The following is a 14,610-nucleotide window of genomic DNA, read 5'->3' as shown; positions in this document are numbered from 1 at the left end:
GAGTGATTGTCGCAAGAGGCCACAGTGTCAGATGGTTCATGTTTATGCTGTTTGCTCCAAACTGCTGTTTTTTCCATTAGTTTCACGCTGACTGACTTGACGTCACACTATCAGCAGAGCTGGTAAACAGGCATTTGTTTTGGTTTGAATACAGACCCCTCACCTACAAAAAGCATAGTGCTTCAAGGATATCAAAAAGCTGAAATGGAAGGTTTTGTTTGATTTTACTGGCATCACTTTTAATATAGCTCATTGTTTAAGTTTTTCTTCGGCATTCAAGTCATCCTGTACTGTAAACCTCAAAACATAGCAGTTTATTGATGACAGTTGTGCTACGACTGGACAATCCACAAAGGGAAGTTTAACCGCACAGTTGTGATTTAGTTTAGTTAAACTAGAATGTGAATGTTTTCTTAAAGGCTGGGAAACTGAAGTATTGACACAGATAGCTGCTTATTTGCAGAACTGCATGTGTCTGTGATTCTGACCATCAAGAAACATTCCTGATGTATCCAAGCAGGAGTGACACAAGACTTTTTTTGAACACACATGTACAAATGCCCCAGTGATTACCCTACTTCGCTTGCAGACTGTGTGTCATATTTTTAGATGGATTATTCCTGTGAAATAACCAGTTTATCGCAGACACCATCTCTCTTGGTGAAAAATGATTGGTGTGACAGCACAGTAATTGACTGTTTGGCTTTCACCCTGCAATAAATACCAGTGATCTGCCTGGGGTGCTGACGCTTTCCGCATTCGGTCCATCAGTGTCTCTGAGGATGGGTGAGCTTTACCTTTTTCCATCTCCCTCCATTATGCCAGGCTTTATTTAATATTTCTTCCTCTACCGTTCTGTCTTCTGCACTTTTTCCTCCTATTTCTGTTTGCAATTACACAAATGTTCTTTCCTCACCTGTCCGGAACAAGATCACTTGAAGTTTAATGCTTCTCCGACTGCCTGCCTGTGTCTGATAGCATGCTTTTAAGTGCGCTATAATGACCAGGTACATTTCAAACGGCTGCAAATAGCCACTTTGGTTTCTGGGCGACTAATGATGATGTCAGTCGTCACACAGGATGACACCTGTCAGAACCCTCGCAGCCATCCCTGTTGCCAGCCCCCTGCAGCTGTCGCTGCGTTGATACAGGGCGCGAGTGAGAAATATGTATTTTCATCTTCATAGGGAAAAGATAAGCTGTCAGGGATCTGGGACACAGTAGAATTATTGTCGTGATTGTCAGCTAACGGGATTTTTTTCTTCTTCCCCGTCGACTCTTGCCGTCTGCTCAAACGGAAATAGGATTTTGTGTGCTGTGCCTTGTGCACACCTCATCCGGATGCGAAGCCGGTGCTGGCTGCGAGATACGGACGGCTCTTTTTGATACTTTTCTCTCTCTCTCTCTCTCTCTCTCTCTTCCGTGCATCCTATCAGTTCTTTCATTACAAGTGGATTAGATTCTGTCGTCTTCTCTCCTTCTTAGACTCGCCGCCATTAAATCAAATTAGGGTCAATGGTGCGGGGTGGACGTTAATCCATCCGCACAAAGCAGCTTAGTCAGAATCGCTTCCGTTACGTGATATTAAAGGTGAACTTCAAAGTAACACTTTCACTATCAAAGAGCTTGATTCGGGAACGCTGGTTTCGTTGGTGGGATTACTGACAGGTGGCCCACAAATACTCATAAACAGATACCTGTTGTGAGGAACACAGAAGCTCATGTCATTGCTAAATATCAGGTCCATACAGGGCCTTCATATATGGCCTACCTCTGCAATGCTAATATGTTTGTCCTTTTAAAGTGTCTCTATTATGGAGTATTGAAAAGGAGCTTTCATGAAGTAACACCCTACAAAGTTTTTCATCTGAAAGTGCACTGTGTATGAAGTTATTGTCTCTCAAAAGAAAGAGTAGACTCTGAATCATTGAAACAAGTTGTTTTTCCATGTTCCATGTCAAAATGAAACATTAGCATATCACCTGTCCACTTGTTGGTCTTAAAATGCAAATTCATTCGTTGCCACTTGGTGCCATTTTTGGAAACACTGCACAAACACTGCTTTAAATGAAATCAACCAATCATGGTGGGATCTGGAAAAATTTGTAATTAAACAAATTGTTTTGAATAAGTAGGTTGATGATAAATGAATATTGTAAGAAAATGACATTGTTTTTTGACCTTGTAAGCAAAATATGATCCTTTTATAACACATAATAGGGGCACTTTAAATAATGCATAAGACAGAGGTAATGGGATGGCACAGATGAAAGTTAACCCTGTTCTCCATTTCTTTGTGGTTCCTCAGGGCACTCTTCAGAAGTTTGTGGATGATCTGTTTGAGACCATCTTCAGCACAGCACACAGAGGAAGTGCCCTTCCTCTCGCTATCAAGTACATGTTTGACTTCCTGGATGAGCAGGCCGACAAGCACAACATTCACGACCCGCACGTCAGACACACATGGAAGAGCAACTGGTAAGAGGCCTCACGTGTTCATATTATATCATTTTAATTTTATATATATATATATATATATATATATATATATATATATATATATATATATATATATATATATATATATATATATATATAGCCCATAATATAATACAACAACCTAAATTGAAACGAAACTGAAAACTATTGTAAAAGACCTATAAAAACAGATACCTTGACACTGCCGATAATGTATCTATAACCATGGACATCACCATGGTAATGAGTATGAGAGGAATTAATAACACTCGTTTCCAAATTAATTTCACCCAACCAATTTAGAAGCATATCCCCATGGTGGAAGGGGGTTGTGGGTTAAATAAACAACTAGCGGATCGAGTGAGAAGGGAAGAGGGGGTGGAGTGGATGAGAGGGGAAAGGAAAGCTTGGCATTACATTTAATGAGTGGTAATCTATCATTAGCCTCTGCCAACGTCCCATCACGCACCACCCCAAAGGGCTATGGGGGATGAAGCGATGATATAGATGTGAGGGCACCGCAGGGGGGCGGTGGGTACAGTCCCTATTTGCTCTGTTTTATAGACCTAATTTCTCCCCGTCTCCCCCCGCAGTGTGTTCCGGGGCCATTTGAAAGCGTTAAGTGTTTTAGGAGAGCACAGAGGGTCACTCTTGCATTGCACATTAATGGAATCGTTCTCGCAAAGAGTGGAACGTTAAATAGCGATTTATCATCTCACACTCATTGCAGGGCATTACAGCCCGATGACACTGCAGCATCTGTGATATTTTTAATGCGTGTGAGAGGGTCTTCTACAGGACTAATGCACTGCTACCCAGCTTTTTGCTGACAACTAATGTCTCTCGCAGAGAATGAAATAGCTCCATTTTCAGATATTGTGCACAAAACAACAGGCTCAGCTTTATTTGTGCAGCTAGATGTTCTGCTGCCACCACACAGGCCTTTAATTGGACCAGAGCCGTGGGTGGGGCATATTTGCTGTCTGTAGAGGATTTTAACACTCTAAAGCTAAATGCTTTTGGCCATGAAAGCACAGGCATAATCACTATTTTGTTTACAGCCTGTTAATGTTTGCTCATCAATTCTGTTTAACAATTATTATTGTTCTTAATGGGGAAGTGAATTTTTTTTGTGCAGGGTGCAGTAAGGGGTTTCTCGTTTTGATTTGATTTTGCAAATGAGAGACTTCCAGACAATCCAGATGGCGACTTAAGATGTCCAAGTCTCTTCCTTATCCTCTTATTTGATTGTGTCCTACACAGACAAACACTTCTTCTATAGTAGTGGTGAGAATACAGTCTAGACTGGCCAAATCAAGTCTATAAAAATCTTTTTCATTAACCACCCATAATCGAAGACATTTTAACCTTTAAGAGCTATTTTAAAAACAGATATTTGGCCATCTGATTCACATAAAATAGGTGAATCTAGCACTAAAACATTGCATAAAGCTAATTTAAACGTCTTTTTAATTTGAAAAAGAAACCCAAAAGGATTCGTTCAAGCACAACCTAAATTATGGATTCTTCAGTTTTGTTACAAATCTCTTCTTCAGATGCATCAAAGGAAGCCTTAAGCATCAGATCTTTAACCAAAGTCAGGCAGAGATGGATTGCTGATGGACGAGGCTCTTGTGAATCATCCATCATGCCATTGTCTATCTTGTGACTGGGCGTTACAGCCTGTCAATCAAAGCAGAAGCTGTTAATGCAGAGATACAGATAATCAAAGCAGTTTGTTTGATGTGGTTAAATTAACTCGTTTTGTTGAGCTACTCAAAAATGCAGATGACCAAAATGAATGCTATTGCTTTAGTTTTGAAGAGGCGTTTACATTGACAGTGATTTGTAGCAGCAGAACAATTAGCGGTCACATTGCACTGGCTATATGCTATAAACTTGTTAGTTAGGATTTGCAAAAATATTTTTTTCCAAAATAGACTAGTTGGAGTCACATGCACCGTTGTCCAACAATGTTTTGTGGGTTATTTCATTAGAATTCCACACAATTGGGAAGATTTTCCCATGTGGATTTCATAATGAGTTTGAGTTGGTCAACAGGGCGGACCATTTCAATGTGACCGCTTTTAAATCCTGTAGGATTAGACTTGAACTTGATCAAATGCCTCACTAATCAACTTTGATGTACAAGTCATGTATAACAAGAGATACACAAGTCATTATTGTAAGCACTTTTTGGGTATTCCATAGTACATCATGACCATTACACACAAGCCTAATATTTCTACCTTTACACACAAAAAAAAAAAAACAGGCAGAAGAAGCCCAAAAGACTGACAGAAGAATGAGAGGCTTTTCCCAGAGAGGGCTGCGCTGAGCTGAGTGCTATATTTAGCTGGGATCTAGTCCATCCAGACATCATTCCCATCTCCTGATCCACTCACTCTCTCCGCTGAGAGCTTTCTAAAGTATGGCGCTTTAGACACGTCCTGCTTTTTGTTCTGTACAGAGAATATGTCTTCACAGAGGCCAGCTGTGGCAGGTTTATGAGAGTGTGTCGAGTCATTGTTAAAGCATTGATATCCTTTTGATAGAGCGCAGATAATCCCAGTTGATTCTCTCTGATTAATTTGGGAGTCATAATACATGGTTTGCGCTCTAAATCCTCTTTGGTTCAGTTATTGTTTGAATGAATTCAGAGGGCGACACAGAGGAGGCTGCTTTTGTTGACTGTTTTCTCTCTCTTTTGCTTTGATGAGAAACTCTGCGTCCATTTCACTGCAGTGTCCTTTCTTATTCCCTCATCTCCTCTCTTCAGTTTTTGTTATCTAAGACAAAACCAAAGCTGTCTTGAAAACTAATGAGAACTCTGCAGTCTCAGACACAAGCGCGCAAAGTCCCAGACCAAACAACATCTGTGACCCTCGAGACGTGTGCACACACACTCCTAGGGCCTAGGCTAAGTTGATTTCATTTTAACACAAATGGGCTGGGGTATAAAGTAGCCTTGTATACGTTTATTGTTTTGGACAGGTGCACAATTGCAGGGCAGCGCTCGGATACAAACAAACTAATATAAGATGTATTAGTAAAGCTCGCTGAGTATGGAGCAAATACTCTTGGTGCCTTTTCAGACTGAAAAAATTGCCTCTGCACATAAAATTATTTAATTTATCAATATCATTTTGCTATCTAATCAGTATATATTTAGATCATTTAAAAGCAGTCTGAGGTTTCCTAAAGCCAATGCTTCCTGTTCCAAAACTGCTTTCTTGTGCATTAAAAGAGCTTTTGAAAATAGAGTGCCATTAAAACATTCTCTGCTCTCCACAGTCTACCTCTACGGTTCTGGGTGAATGTGATCAAGAACCCACAGTTTGTGTTCGACATCCATAAGAGCAGCATCACGGACGCCTGTCTGTCTGTGGTAGCGCAAACCTTCATGGATTCCTGCTCGACGTCAGAGCACCGCCTGGGCAAAGACTCCCCCTCTAACAAGCTGCTGTATGCCAAGGACATTCCCAGCTACAAGAGCTGGGTGGAGAGGTGAGCAAGAACATTTTTATATTTACAAGTGATTGAACAGACATACCCAAAGCCTGTCAATCATGGCATCTGATGGACCACCACAGTTTGACAACACCATATCAGAAAAGTAGTCTTCCTGCTCTTTGCGTGGCTCTGAGGTCTTAGTGTGAAGCGAATGGGTGTTTTAATGTGTGTGTGTGCGTGTTTAAGGGAGAATAAGAAACTATATTTAAGCTGCACTTGCGTTTTTAATCAGAGGAGATGCAAAGATATAGTGTTTGTGTATCAGTGTGAAGAAAAACCCAGCATTTTATTATGTCCTGCAGGTAGAGTGTGTCTTTGTGTGTGTAGCTTCCAGTAATCAGACTGAAGTGTGTTGTAGAGCTCCAAGATGATGAATTGCAGCCCTATTGTAGTTCAGTAGATCTTCTGGGTCTACCCAACACTGCACCAAAGCAATTAGTCACTGTTTGGTGAGAAAGACAAACTTTTCTTCTTTTCCCACAATCCTCTGGGTCAGAACCTCTGCATTCAACAATGCCAAGAAAGGAGAAAGAACTCCATTTTCCTATATGCAATGACTCTGTGTGTGTGTGTGTGTGTGTGTGTGTGTATATATATATATATATATATATATATATATATATATACACACACAGATCAAACTCATTGCACGCAAAGACTCTCTGTTTAAAAGTATAAATAACTTGCTTTTTTTCTAATGTTGGCATTGTTTTATTTTTGTACCACAACTTTTTTCTCATTCATTATTTTTTGAAGAGACACTTCTCACGCATACTGACCCTCAGCCTCTGACTAACGTGTTTATTTGCCGTGAGGTATTAGAGGCTGGAGGAGATGGGTAGCTGGCAGACGAGTGTGATGGGGAAAATGATAAGACTGTAATCATGCTGCCAACTCACATTCACTACGAAAGAGATGAGATGGAGAGAAAACTCATTTTCATGCATTAGCTAATGTGTTACACATCTTTAAGACTGAGATCATACTAAAACGTGCCTACTGAGGTGAGAAAAGCCTGCTTTAATTATAGGTGCTGACATGTACGTGTTCAAACCAGGTAAAATACATTCTCAGAGATACATTCTTTGTTCTGAGTTGCAGCTTTCACATTGGTCCTTAATTGGTTGTTTTTGGTAATATCCTGATAGGTGACAAATCTGTGCCAATTGAGACAATCCTTCTGTTTCCTTTTTGTCAGATGATTTGAGAGTTTAAATTAGAGATGTGCACCATGCTGAGACTCTCTCGCGTACACATTCAAGACTGCAGGGCACATGAAGAGGGCCAGGCTAAAATTACCCAGCAAAAAAGACAGCAAGAAAAGCGAGGGTGTCAAGGACAGGTGCTGAAGTGCTGCCTTTGATCCTTTCATGTCTTCATAAATGCAGGGGTTGATCTATTTTAGGGAAAAGAGGAAGCATTTGGTCAGGGTATGTTTGGGAAAAGCTAAATCATCCAAAATATATGTATATGTGCATGTATGTGTGTGTGTGATGTATGTATATGTGTGTGTGATGTGTGATATATGTGTGTGCTATGTATATTATGTCTGTATGTAAATGTGTGCATGTCAATACGTATGTGTGTGATATGTGTATGTATGTGATGTTTGCATGTGTATGATGTATGTGTGTGTGTGTGTGTGTGTGTGTGTGTGTGTATGTGTTTGGGTTGTGTGTGTGTGATGTATGTGTGTGTGCTATGTATATTATGTCTGTATGTAAATGTGTGCATGTGTGTGATGTGTGTATGTGTGTGATGTATGTATGTGATGTGTTTGCGTGTGTATGATGTATGTATGTGGTGTGATGTATGTGTGTGATGTGTGATATATACACGTGTGTGCTATGTATATTATGTCTGTATATAAATGTATGCATGTCAATACGTATGTGTGTGGTATGTGATGTGTGTTGTATGTGTTTGGGTTGTGTGTGTGTGTGTGATGTATGTGTGTGATGTGTGATATAGACGTGTGTGCTATGTATATCTGTATATAAATGTGTGTGATGTGTGTATGTATATGTTTGTGATGTGTGCGTGAGTGGTGTGTGTGTGATGTGTGTGTGCTATGTATATTTATTATGTCTGTATATAAATGTATGCATGTCAATACGTATGTGTGTATTATATTATGCATTTATATATATATATATATATATATATATATATATATATATATATATATATATATATACAAAATACATCTTAGTCTTTATATACATATGAAGAGTTCAGATACAAAAGCCTCTAATTATGTTTGACATTTCAATGGCTTGAGGCTGGCATTTAGCGCATTTTAAGGGAAAGTACTTGGTAAACGTATACTATGTGTGGAGAGCATTCATTCGGTATTATCTCATTTTTGACCAAGAGGCTTTTGCATCTGAACTCTTCATATATTTAATACTTTATTATTATTTAACATCACTATTATAATTCTAATCTCTATACATTTTGTTCATTATTATTTCTGTAAAAGTCATGGTCATTCATTGGTCAGAAAGTGTAGCAACTAGTGTTAGCCATTTGCAGTACATGCACGATACGAGGAAAAAAAACAGCACAGACTTGTTCTGGTTGACGAACAGCTGACATTTAAACATGGTATTAATTAGTGCCAGACGAGCTGCCAGTCATTAGCCTTGGGAAGCAGAGGACACTGAAAGAGGAGCTAAACTCTTCTAGGGAGTGTATCTGTCACTGGAGAATAGATTCCTTTGGGAAGGCCATACCTGGAGATGACAAATCCTGATGACAAATCTCTCTCATTCAACACCATGCCATTCTCCCCAACTGATGCCCCATGGTGCATTGCAGCACGTACTTGCCACTCAAGGTGCTCACGGGAGCCTGAGACAGACACGCATGCCACCGGTTAGTCAGTCGATGTGTTGAGTCCAGGAGTTGGCATGGTGCAGGAATTAAAAATGTAAATGACCTGCCTTAATTAAAGAGTCGACAGAGCTTCTGCAGCTGCAGGTGACAGTGACTGATTGCTTTTCCTCCACCACCACTTTCACTCGCTCACATGCACCAGCCACCCAAAGACAACAGATAGTGTTGCTCTGTTCCAAAACCTAGTGAGCTGCCTACAGAGACAGCATTTTAAGGCATCGTGGGCGCTCACCAGGCAAGAAGGCTGTTCCAAAAGATAGGCATGTTAATTATACTGCCTCATAAGATACCCCGTAGCGTCACATGTATCCTCCATGAAAAGGCAATCCCAGAATGCAGTGACAAGTTGAGTGGAAAAATCCAAGGTGGTGAATGAAGCAAGAGAAATATGTATCGCAATAACCATGTGTCATTTGAAATTAAAATTATGGATAAAATGGTTGTGTGCACTGTGATTTTAAGCTTATTAGTGTATCTCAGCATTAGCTTATCAACATAACATCAAGCACAATTGAAGTTTCTGCCCAAGAGTGTTCCAAATCACATAAAGTATGACTGTGGCAACGCTGTCTACCTAGGCAGTGGTTTCGGAAGAGTACTTGTATCTGTGTGTGCTTTTATGTGCACCTTTTGTTTTGGATGTGCTAAAGTGTGTTTAGTGTCAGCATATGCATTGGACTTGTTTATTGAATATTTCCCAGCATCCTATAGATTCTGCTGATCTCTGGAAAACTTTCAAGGACAGCAGCTCATTAAGACTCGCAGTCACTCGCTGATGTAAGCCGCAGCTGTACTGCCACAGAAAGTAAATGGCGAACTGATTGGAAGGGGCGTGACAGCTCTCACTCAGTTCCAGAAATGACCCTGAAACATGCTATTCTTATTCTACTTGAATTATAAAAAGACTTTAGAAACAAGCCCTGTCACCTGTCCAAGTTTTAAACGTTCTTAAATAACCTGTGCTATTTCTGTGTCTCTGTGTTTCTCTGCAGATATTACTCCGACATTAGTAAGATGCCTGCGATCAGTGATCAGGATATGAACGCATATCTGGCAGAACAGTCCCGTATGCACATAAACGAGTTCAACACCATGAGCTCCCTCAGCGAGATCTACTCTTACGTGGGCAAATATACAGAAGAGGTATGGACCTATAAGGAACATGTATAAATATTATTCTACCCAAAATAAGAACAAATAAAAGTGAGAAGTGCAGGTGAAGGTAATATATAGTTATCTGGAGGCATGTGTAACTGATGTGTCATCTACCTCTTGACAGATTGTGTCTGCGCTGGAGCAGGATGATGGTGCCAGGAAACAGAGACTGGCCTATAAGCTGGAGCAGGTGGTCGCCTTCATGAGCCTGGAGAGCTGAGGACCGCATTTCCCAGAGTGCACTGGGAGATCCATCAGAAACCGAGCCGTGCCTGAGTGAAGACCTGTCCATCTATCTCATCTCTTCTGTTTGCAATCTTCCCACAAAAACAAGCGTTTGCATCATATTAGCTCTGCTTCCTAGAAGAGTAGAGATGGGAACTGGAGGGTGGGCGGAGGAGCCAAGGACTTCATTACCCATGATGCAGTAGAGTGGGTGGCCATCCGGCTCTGCTGTGTAGAGGAGGGGTGGCTGCCTACGAGTTCCACGTCACTGCATCCTCCATCCTCCCTGACTGGAAAAGAAAAAAAAAAGACATTTCTGTTGCCTTCAAAGTTTAGCTGATAAGCAGAAACCACAATGTTTGGTGTCAATTTGTTCTGACTTTTATGACTAGGGTAGTGTACGACACTAATATAGAGTCGAGTTCATTGTAGTACCTTTATTAAACACTGAAACACGAGAAAAAGATGGTACTGCATGCATCGGAAGAATGCAGTCCATTCGGTCCATTTCAAAAGACACAAAACACCTCGAGGACACTGGATTGACGGGATGTGCAAGATCATTTATACGCTTTGATATGAGAACAATCAAGCCTTGAGAATCCCGACTGCTTATTCTCACTTTGAAGACAGTGAGGTTTCTTTAAAACCCTCAGCATTTAGAAGGGCGCAGCAAGTTAGTGCTTCAATTCTTTTGTCTCTTCCGGGACCTTATTTGACAGTGAAACTGAAAGACGAGACCTGTCGTCTTGTGGGATACCCACATCTTCACCACTTCACCCCCAGCCTTCATTTCGGCATTTATCCGGCTTGTGCACATCTGAATTTATCCTCTCTTATCTAGATGAGTGGAGGACAAGCCAAGGTTCGACTCCCTTAGAAGCAAGCACACAATTAAACCTCTTCCAGAGAGCGACGCCTTCTCTCTTTACTCCAGCGAGGTTGCCAGGACCTACGCTGTGCTGCAAGAGGACGAAGTAATCTTAACAACAACAAAAAAAAAGCACATTCAAAAGGTGTCTCAGTTCACACATCCAGTAGGGGACTTTAATTACAAAATATCCTACTCAGAATTAGCCGTTAAAGGGGGGGGGGTGGCGCGTTGTTGAAACTGCCACAGGGTCCCACCCAAAATGAACACTCTGGAAGCCTCTAGAAAAACCCACACGTGGACAAAGTTGGTCAGCAGAAAACCAAAGGAGCCCAATTTAAAAAAGAGCAAAGCGAATAAATTACCCCTGAGAAAGCGAACACAAGGCATTGTTTGTTTTATGACCTGCAGAACGAAGCTATCGCTCTGTCTGCAGCCTCATATTTGTTTCTGTCCATTATTCTGTGCACAGCACAGAGGCCGTACTTACCCTTGCGTGTCCATGTTCGGTTATTGCACAACTGGGAAGACGGAAAGAAATCCCGATCTGAAGTTTAAGGGCTTGCTGTAGTTTAAGTGTTGCTGGCAGCCTTGAGAGAAGAATCTTACCTGGGCTTAACGACTCCAAAAGCAAACGGATGGCGTGACGAGGACGTGACTAGTATTGGATGTAACTTTGACAAAGGGAAAGAGACAATTTAGCTGCCCACCTTTCCTCTGTCCTCTGAACCCCTCTTTCCCCTTGACAGCGTACCCTATGTGGTGATGTGAATGTGTGGAGAATCTGCCCAGGTCCACCTTGGGTGCTTTATTGGCTTTTTCAGCGCATGTATTTCAATTTAAACTTCAAAAAAAAGAAAAAAGGAAAACAGAAAAAAATAAGCCTTGCAATTGATGATGTGGATGTGTTCTTTTCTTTCTTTTGCTTGGAAGAACGAGATGGAAAAAAAGTGGCTGTCATCTTCAAAATTGCAACCTCTGTTAAGGTGGAACCTTTATCCTGCCCTTCCATTACTGCCATGACCATGTTTTGTGAATGTGTTAGATGCTAATAAGACTAAGGTGAAACCTTAAGCAGATATAGTATATACCCTTGCATGCTGACCTATTTGGATGATATGAAATGAACTGCCTTGCTATCAATTTATCTAATACTACTAGAGATTTCTAAACCAACCAAACTCTTGTTAGACTTTCATCAGGCTCCTGTCAGGTGGATCGCCTTTCTCGAAGGCCGTCTATCTGAGAGTTCTCATTCACGCTGAGCAAATGTGAACACAACATCACATGCCAGTCCAGTCACACCTAACATACCATCACAACACATTACATTTGTCTTTTTTTACTGTACGTCTTTAATGTGCAGCTCTAAAGAGTTGACTCCCTGAATGTGTTCAGTTGTTCTCCATATCTGTCCTTATATTAAATTGCTGCGCTTTTTCTGTACATTTAAATCATTTTGATACAACCTAATGTTTTCAGGATTCCATTAGCGTTACACCAAATAATTTTTTAATGTTGTTTTGGATATTGTCTCTGTATGTGTGATTGCTTTGTTATTTTTCGGTGTAGCTTAGTAACAGAGGATTGTTTTGAGGTATTTCAGGATTTCAGGTACACTGCTGCCCCGACTAATGATTCTAATGAGATAAACCAATAAAATACCACTGTCACCACATTAGGTATTTTCATTATTATTATTGTTTTAGTAAATCTTTCAGCACTGATATGTGGTAATGAATAACAAATCTTGCAAATGAGTTCACAATTGTCAGTGGAAAGCGTTTCATTATTTCTTCTGGGAACTCATTTAGAAAGTCCACAGAGGTTTTAAATGAGCAGTTGATGATTTGATTGGAAAACCGATATGCTCCTGAATTCCCTCATGACTCTGATCCTGTGTTTCACGTTTCATCTCTCATGTACGTTTAACAGGACGACCCCCCTCCCGTTACGCCCCAAATGACCTGATAAAGTTTCCACCTTAAACATTTTGTAAGAACTAAAAAGTCCTTTTAGCTCAGTGTTACAACAGGCATTACAGAGACCTGTTCGAAAAGACTTTTTAATATTTCCAGATTTGATGCAAGATAAGAGTTATCCTGATGGGAGGAGAGAAAGAGAGAGACCAGCGGAAAGGCAAGCTTCTCTAACTTTGTTATAATTAATTGTATACCTGTGTATGTAAATATAATGCATTCCTATTTTGCAGTCGAGAACAAAATACTATTTGTAATATAGAATAAACTTTATTATGAAAAAGGAGTTTTCTGTCTTTCATTTTTGTGTTTCTACCTTGCTTTGAATTAACCTAATGGGGAAGTCAGAGAAGTTGCGGTTTCCATAGAAACAGAAATTGCAGCATTGCTCCCACAAAGCCCATTCGCACAACTTTCAAAACTATTCCAAATAAATTTAACACAGCTGTCTTTGAAAAGAAAATAATCTCACTTATTTATGTGCACCAACCTCTAATCTGATTGGATACGGCCTCAACCTTCACGTCCACCTCTCTAAACCAGACCTTTGCTATTTCTTTTCCTGCTTCAATAACACTAGAGCATTTTTTACAACCGTCATCTCGCAGAAAAAACAAAGACTCAGGCTTTAACCTCCTCCTGTCTCACGGTGCCGGAGGGCTCAATTGCCACCTTTATTGCATTTCATCTCATTGCACCGTATCGCTTCCCTCAGTTAACGAGAAAGCGTTCCCCTCCACAACTCTAGTGCGTTCCCTTTGACCTTTCAGCGTTTGTCTCTGGGCTCTCTTGGAGGAAGGTTAGAGCGAGATGGCGATTTTAAAAACCTCTTCACAAAAATGCCACCTCCCAACAGGTGCTAAAAGCGTCTGGCCCTTTTGACTGATTTCTTGGCTTTTAGCCTTAAGAGCAAGGTCATTGTAAAAGCAAGTATTTACCGCGTAGTTGTCTGACAGGGTCTTTTCACGTGTTTAACCCAGTTTTAAAAATCTCCTTTTCTTAGATCTGTTCATTCCGGAACATTTCGACCGAATTCTCTCCAGCTGCAGACGCAGTGCGGGCCGGCTAATAAGAATGCAGGGTGAACGATGGTGGACTAATTCCTGGGATTGACTAAAATGGCTATTGACAGCTGCGGGGGAGCAGATGGAAGCAATTAGCATTATTAGTTGGTTGTGCTTTGTCCTATCTGTCTAAGTAAACATCTGTGAAAAGACAACAGATCCGGCAAAGGCTCCCGTCGAGTAAACAGAAAAACCAAACAGCTCAACTGAGCAGAGACGCTGCAGACAGCAATGAGATCTGCCATGCACGGCCCACACACAGAAAACTGAACGGCTTAGAAATAAATATGATAAAAATATCAACATGCTGTCTGCGCCCATCTGGAGGAACAGAGACGCGATCATTATCAAATTCACCAGAACTGGCCCAAAAGGTAGAGCTCAAAAACAGACAGCTGAATAAGAACACACTTCTGAGAGTGTCTAA

At 40.8% G+C, this 14,610-nt stretch overlaps 1 protein-coding gene across 5 annotated transcripts in view; it reads left to right on the top strand.

The window, feature by feature from the left end:
- plxna4 (plexin A4) overlaps positions 1 to 13,405 on the top strand; it is a 190,967-nt gene extending 177,562 nt beyond the window's left edge. For all 5 annotated transcript variants that reach the window (XM_043237068.1, XM_043237066.1, XM_043237070.1 and 2 more), the window contains 4 exons: positions 2,309 to 2,478; positions 5,773 to 5,985; positions 9,882 to 10,032; positions 10,169 to 13,405. In XM_043237068.1, the coding sequence (XP_043093003.1) occupies positions 2,309 to 2,478; positions 5,773 to 5,985; positions 9,882 to 10,032; positions 10,169 to 10,264 (630 nt within the window). In that variant the 3' untranslated portion in view covers positions 10,265 to 13,405. The remainder of the gene's footprint in view (positions 1 to 2,308; positions 2,479 to 5,772; positions 5,986 to 9,881; positions 10,033 to 10,168) is intronic.
- Positions 13,406 to 14,610: the final 1,205 nt, after the last annotated feature.

Source organism: Puntigrus tetrazona, chromosome 4, assembly GCF_018831695.1.
Source record: "Puntigrus tetrazona isolate hp1 chromosome 4, ASM1883169v1, whole genome shotgun sequence".
NCBI lineage: Eukaryota > Metazoa > Chordata > Actinopteri > Cypriniformes > Cyprinidae > Puntigrus > Puntigrus tetrazona.
This window is presented reverse-complemented; position numbering and strand designations above follow the sequence as displayed.